Below are 7,301 nucleotides of genomic sequence, written 5' to 3'. Positions count from 1 at the left end.
AAAAAAAAAACTTATAGTCAGTCATCAATTATTTGTTTATGATATCCATTCTATTTTATTGAATATACACATCTGACTTCTTATATTATTATGTGACTTTGAACTGATGGAAGTAATAAGAAGGGCACCTCATGAGTTCAAGATTGCTTGTCTAGAGGTAATTTCGAAAACACAAGCAATTCAGAAGTGCCATCAAAAGGTATTTTCCTTACTGACATCACACCTGTTCTGATAATAATGTTTTGCAGGATATCAAAAGACTTTTCCCTTCTGATTATAACCCATTCTATGCTGGGTTTGGCAATAGAGACACTGATGAACTTAGTTACAGAAAGATGGGAATCCCGAAGGGCAAGATATTTATTATCAATCCCAAGGTGTGCATCCTGGATTGATGTATTTTTTTTTTACCATAGTATTTTCTTTAGTTCTCACAGGGTACTAACAAAATGCCATGAAAACTAATAGGGTGAAGTCGCAACAAGTCACCGTATTGATTCAAAATCCTACACATCATTACACACACTCGTCAATGACATGTTCCCTCCCACTTCTCTGGTTGAGCAGGTGATAAAAGAGTCTCCAAAACCTGTAGAGCTTTGCAGGTTATGAACTTTACAACTAATAAGATTTGATTTGCAATTTTGAATTATGACAGGAGGATTTCAACTCATGGAATTATTGGAGAATGCCTTTTCCAGAAGTGGATTAGTTCAATGCTTAAGGTATATTGTTCCTTTTTTTGACAAGGATCCGTTGGTATGGGACCATCCAAGATGTTGATCGATAATGCAACATGTCCTTTCTACTTGGCACAAAACTGTGACATGATTGGAAAGTGTCCTACTACACGGGAATTCCATGATTGCATACAAGTGATCTCGCAGAACGTTATTCAACACGCCTTTGTTTTTCTTCTTTTTGATCTTCATTGAATCTTGATTAATCATTACCCATTAATCAACCATCCACATTGTATAACATTTGGTTTACATGTATTATACTCATTTTTTCCCGACCAAGCCAACATCTGTACAACATATTCACTTTGTCAGAAAAAACATGTTAACCCAAATAATTGGGTTATCCTTTTCTTTCCAGAACCCTCTTCCCTCACGTTCAGTTGATTACAAGTTTCATATCAATGACTTCAAACCCTTGGATTGCAAAATGCATCCACCGACTGATTCAATAAGAAACTGTATCTATATTAATTTCCATTCGTTGCACCTGGCCGCACGAGTGAAAACTCGTACAGTGTACGGTAAAGGACTGTATGAGTACGTATAGCACGTCAAATTATGTTTTTGAAACATGCAGAATACTGGTGTAACGAATTTCAGCAAGCTAGTACAGCAATTACTCCCCTTTTGAATACTGTTACGTGTCATGTAGTACATGTCACAGTTGTCCATTGAACTTGTGAAGTGGCATCGACATTTTTGTCGAGACTAACAAAGAAAACCAGAGTCTATAATTTCACAGGCTCTTATAGATTTCAATTACACTTACTGTTCTATCCATAAATTAAGGGTATTAATATTTTGACGTTCAATAAACTTTTACACAAATTTACATCCATTATTTTACATCCAAAAAATGGTTTTAAAAAATAGTGTTTAATAATTTTTTGTAAGAAAAGGTTTTATACCTCTGGCGATCAAAACAGTTTTAACAGGAGTGTATAATATAAATTATTAATTCTTATAAGATGAAATTAAACAATATCTGAATAATGAAATTAAACATCTTTTGTCTTTTTTCTTTTATTACTTTTAATTTACTACGCAAATAAATTATAATAATAATAACATTACCTAATAATGATATAAAACCAATCATATTTTATGAATATTTCATTGACATGATAAACTTTATAACAATTCAAACATCCTAATAATGCAATTGATCTATATTTAAACTATTTGGATAGATGTATTGATGTCAGACTATGACAAGTTTTACATTTATAGTGGTGAAAGAGTTGACCCCCTTTAGCTATTACACAACTTTAGTCTGTTTACCACTTATGAACACCAAACCATAGACTAGGATCTCATGCTACTCCTTACCACATAACCCCCTTCTCTATCTCTATCTAAGATGATGAAATTATTGAAGCATTAGAATAACTTTCAACACTGAGTCCCTACATCAATACATCACTCACTTGAAACCACCACTAAGAATTTCACCTTTGAAATTATTTTCAAAGCTCAATTTACTTTACTCATAAACTCATCCATAAACCATTTAATTATTTCATATATTATAGTCATCAAATAGTACATTATCAATAAAATCATTACTCACAAAACCAAGAAGGAAAGAACTCAAAATCACTCAAAGGAACATGACGCTTAGAGTCAGACATCCACCCCTCAGTGCTATAATCACTGGACTCGTGGTGCTCAACACCCAAAAAAAGGGCGCTCAACGCTAACACCACTGGAAAGTGGCGCTCGGGTGCCCAGAAAGGGGGCGTCAGATGCCATATCAACAAACAACACACTTTGAATCTGGCTTTTAATGTACTTGAGACTCGTTCAATTGATCAAATTGGTTCCTTAAACATTAGAATTGATGTGAAAACATATTTATAGATGAAAATAAGTACCCCTTTGATCATTAGAACCAAGACTAGTTATATCAAACCATTTTTGAGACTCCAAAAGTACATAAACTCCAAACAACACCTTCTAACTCAAATTTCTGGCAACTAAGGTCCTAACAAGTCATAAATGACTCAACAATAGGCTCAAAACCCTCCTCTTTTGCACAGACTCTCTAATTTAAATTCTCACTAGTCAAAACATCTAAAATTAACCCCAAACCATGTGAAACTCAACTCAATAATTGTCAAAATGGTTTTACATCAAATTTCTATTATTCTCAAAGCTCAAACAAGTCTTAAATGACCACACCATAAACCTTAAAGTTCAGTTTCCCCCTTTTTACCATTAACTAAAAATCTCTCTTACCAAAACCTCTTAATTGAACATAAAACCTTCTAAACTACCATATTGACTTATACCTATTTCTATATCATATTTTTATCAACTCAAGGTGCCAACAAGTTACAATTGACACTTAAAAGTTCACGTATCAAAACCTCATTTTTTTACTAAAGATGATGACTTGTAACTTAAACCAAACCTTCTTTTCCCACATCACAACTAAATTGACACTACTAGCAACTCAACAACAACATTCATAACAAGAATCAGCAAGACATACCAACATTATTCAACCAAGAATCATCATTCTAAAACACTCCAAACTTAATAACAACCATTTTAACACAATTAATAACATCCATCAATTTCATAAACTATCAAATATCCTTTCATACTCGATAGCTAAATTATAAAACACACTAGCTTCCCTTACTTGTAAGAGAACTATTGCATATCAACATCGCTCACCAAACCTTGCATAGAGCTCAAGAAATTCTAAAAACACCTACAAATCATATAAATGAGATCAGAGAAAGTCCTTTGTACTTCTTATCAATAAGGAACCAGGAAAGAGGCTAAAACACACATGCGATGGAAAATAATCATGCATGACCTCAACGTAAGAGTGAAAGGAAAAAGGAACAAAAACTTATTTACTCAAAACTAAGAACTGATTGGATAGAAACATAGACCTCGTTGTTATGGTCGTTTAGACACCTTCTGATCATCAGAGAATTGACGTAGGAGTTAGAAAAAGTAGAGAGAAGGTAGAGAACTTAAGAGGAATTTTTTTTAGAAAGAAGACTAGTGTTTTAAATAATGAAACAAGTTTAAGAAATTCTATTTTCATTATCAAATTATTATAACTTTATAATACTCGATCTCATTATTTTAAAACAGTTATCAACTCGAATACTCTATCTTATAAGTTCTCCCAATAACACAATAAATAATGTTTCAAAATTTATGTTCCAACAATATTTTTCATAATTTTTTTTTTTTGTGATCCAATATTTTATCATGACTTTTCTTTCCCTATATTATGAACGCCGAATCTATATTTTCTTAAAACATTCCTTAACTATTCAAATTAACAATCCTTATTTATAGTATTAATTATTCTGCGTAAAACTATCAGGTAGTAATACTCAATTAAAGTATCTATATTTATTAATTTTTTTTTACTATAAGAACAAATATGCAGTGATAAATATATTGTACACTGTAATAATGCTATTGTTGTGAAAAACAATTTGAAATGGCAGAGTAACACCAAATTTACTCTTAACTAGTTTTGTAGCAGCATTAGAACTAGACTTCAATGACAGTGTTCGAATTTAGAAGCATAAGTTTAATTTTACCTTAAAAATGAGTGAAACATGTTTTTTGTATATCTCTGAAGTTGTTTTGGCAGATTTTAACATGCCTTTATAGTTGCTAACGTTATTAAAGTTGGATGGAGAATGTAATGAGAATAAGGACAAAGCAATTGCTTTCGAGCTTTGTTTTGTTGCTCATTCTTTATTTTTCGAAACCAACGCTCTTGGGTAAGCTTTGGAGAACGACTGACTCACATATCATCACCTCAAACATGTTAGAACTTCCAAACCAAAATGCTAAAAAAGAGAACACTTGTATTTGACCAAGTCAAAATAAATCAATTAACGTATTTACCACATCACTCATTTTATTTTTATTTTTTTTAATTTTATTTCCCTCCTTCATAATACCAGTTTATAAAACTAGATTAAGATAAGAGAGAAAGAGATAGACCAAATTAAAATTAAGTAGTGTACACTATGGATAGTCTGATTATGATAAAATCCAACGGTTAAAAATTCCTTCAGTTCATATGTATCACCTTTTTGCTTCTAAAATATCATCAATCTAAATATAATAGATAATGTAATATATAAATATTTATTTTATATAACTAAAATTTTCTAATAAATAAATAGTTAGGTGTTTTAATTAAAATTTATAATAAGATAAACATGTTTAACAGACATGATTATATTTTTATATTTATGATAATAATTTATATTGTTATATGAAACTATTTTTAAATTAACGGTGTTTATTTTTAAAAAATATTAAAATTTAATTTACAAGTAGAGATAGAAAAAATTGAAAAAGATAATAATAAAAAACCTTTTGTTGATAAGTAAAAGGGTCTACTACACATGATTAATTGATATAAAATTGAGAATAGGCACAAAAGGAAAAATTGAAAAGTCGACAAAACAAGCTTCCTCCACGAGAGATGCTGCGTTTGGGTTTCTGATAGTTAGACACTCCATTCCGAACCAGTTCTTCACTTTCAGACATGTCTTTATACAGAGAAATTTGATGTTTTTTCGAAGATGTGGCAGAGAAGCACGTCGGTGTAACAACAAATTAAAGAGAAAAAAAAACATGTCGTTTGATTTCATTTACCTTGTCAGTGTTCAATATAACTAAATTTTTACATGCATGAAAGTGCTACTATATGAGTCACTGTTGCATGGCAGTGTGATTACTGAAACACGTAAAGATTCATTTGTTTGAGAGCTCTATGAAAGTAGATGTATGATTTACCTACTTCGGTACTAGATTCTATCTAGTGTGTGAATCATTCTTTAGTTTCATTTTCATGGTACCAACAACAAGTGTGTCACTGTGTTACTTCCATTGAAACTCAATAAAAAAAACAACGTTTGTGTCAACATCGTCATGAGTTGGAGAAGACAACAAAACTAAGGATATTATTATGTATGAATTAAACACATGCATGATTGTGTCAATTATGGAAGCTACTAATTAACTTAATTTACTCTCCTCATAAAATAAGGCTAAAAATTCATTTAATCATAATAGATAAAGATATTAGGTATCATGCTTAATTTGTTTAGTTTTGACTTAATTTTGAGTTGAACTTGCTTAATATGCACAAAATATTGGTTGACTCAGAGCCTATAATTAAATCAGAAGATTGCTCTAAACAGAAATAATAATTGTTCTAGAAAGTAGCCGTTAATAGGTGTTGTGTATTCATTCTGCACCAGCAAAAAAGAATGATTAAAGCACATCATGTCCAAGGTAAAAGAATAATGAGATACTTGAAACAACTTAGATACATCTTTCTTTTCTTTTCATGCTAGTGTCATATCGATGTTAATTAGGTGTGGGATGGTTCACCACAAAACAACATTCGGAATATTTTGTTAGAAGTGAGTTTTAGGTCTAATTCAATCCTATAAAATCGATTTTAGGTGATGTTTGCATCTCACTTATATATTATAAATTGATCTCATCTCTAATCGATGTGGGACTTCCAACACATTTCAACTTATATTAGTATGGACATTAGAAAAACAACTATTCACTTCAGTATAAAAATGTCGTATACTTTGTTCGGGATTTATGATAAAGCTGTGGAAGAAAAGTATAATTTAAATTATTAATGTTGAAATCGTAAGATTCATCACAATTAATCTAATTAATCATTACTAAATCAAAGTCATATAAGCCGCGTACGCTTTCAATTGAAGATTTGATAAAGTTGAAGTCGTAGAGAAAATTTTCAAGAATCAAAAACAATGAAGTTGTGTAGGTGGACGATGACTTTAGTAGTAATTGTAGTTAAACTGAAATCATGACTTCTCTAAATTATAAAAAAATAGAAATTGTACTTTTATCCATGATTTTTTCTTTTAAATTAATTTTTAATAATTCCTTTAATTGATTTTAAAAGAATTAACAATTTTAAACTTTTTATATAATCATGAATTTTTTAATTTTAAGCTGTTTCTTTTAATAACTTAAAAATTTTGATAACATTTTATATCTTAAATTTTTTATAATAAGATTTAAAAAAACTTAGAACATTTTATTAAAATCATATTATTATAAAAATTTAAAAAGATATAAAACGTTATGAAATTTTTTAAATTAAGTAAAGAAATATATTAAAATTAGAAAATATATGATTATATAAACAGTTTAAAAATATTAGAAAATTTTTAAAATTAATTAATGAAATTAAAAAAAATCATGTATATCAAAATTTTAAGAAATGAAACAATAGAAAAAAAAAATAGGGAAAAATAAAAAGCACGACTTCTATATTTTCTAATTTGGAGAAGTCGTCCCATGACAACTTCTTCAGATTAACTACACTGAATTGTCATCTACTTGCATAAGTTCAGTATTTTTAAGTTTTGAAAAAAGTCAGGTTATCTTTCATGATTTTGATTTAGTGATGATTAATTAGATTAATTGTGGTGTAAATCGCGTTTAAATGATAAGACTTCAACATTAACAATTAAATAGTATTTTTCTTCCATCAGAAATAGGATATACGAT

At 29.6% G+C, this 7,301-nt stretch overlaps 1 protein-coding gene across 2 annotated transcripts in view; it reads left to right on the top strand.

Moving 5' to 3' along the window:
• LOC106757789 (phosphatidate phosphatase PAH1) overlaps window positions 1-1,022 on the top strand; it is a 7,979-nt gene extending 6,957 nt beyond the window's left edge. For both annotated transcript variants that reach the window (XM_014640581.2, XM_022779175.1), the window contains exons 8-11: window positions 114-157; window positions 249-377; window positions 469-567; window positions 659-1,022. In XM_014640581.2, coding sequence (XP_014496067.1) covers window positions 114-157; window positions 249-377; window positions 469-567; window positions 659-712 — 326 coding nt within the window. In that variant the 3' untranslated portion in view covers window positions 713-1,022. The remainder of the gene's footprint in view (window positions 1-113; window positions 158-248; window positions 378-468; window positions 568-658) is intronic.
• Window positions 1,023-7,301: the final 6,279 nt, after the last annotated feature.

This window comes from Vigna radiata, chromosome 3 (assembly GCF_000741045.1).
Source record: "Vigna radiata var. radiata cultivar VC1973A chromosome 3, Vradiata_ver6, whole genome shotgun sequence".
Taxonomy (NCBI): domain Eukaryota; kingdom Viridiplantae; phylum Streptophyta; class Magnoliopsida; order Fabales; family Fabaceae; genus Vigna; species Vigna radiata.
Note: the sequence above shows the minus strand (reverse complement) of the source record. Positions and strands in the feature narration are given on the sequence as shown.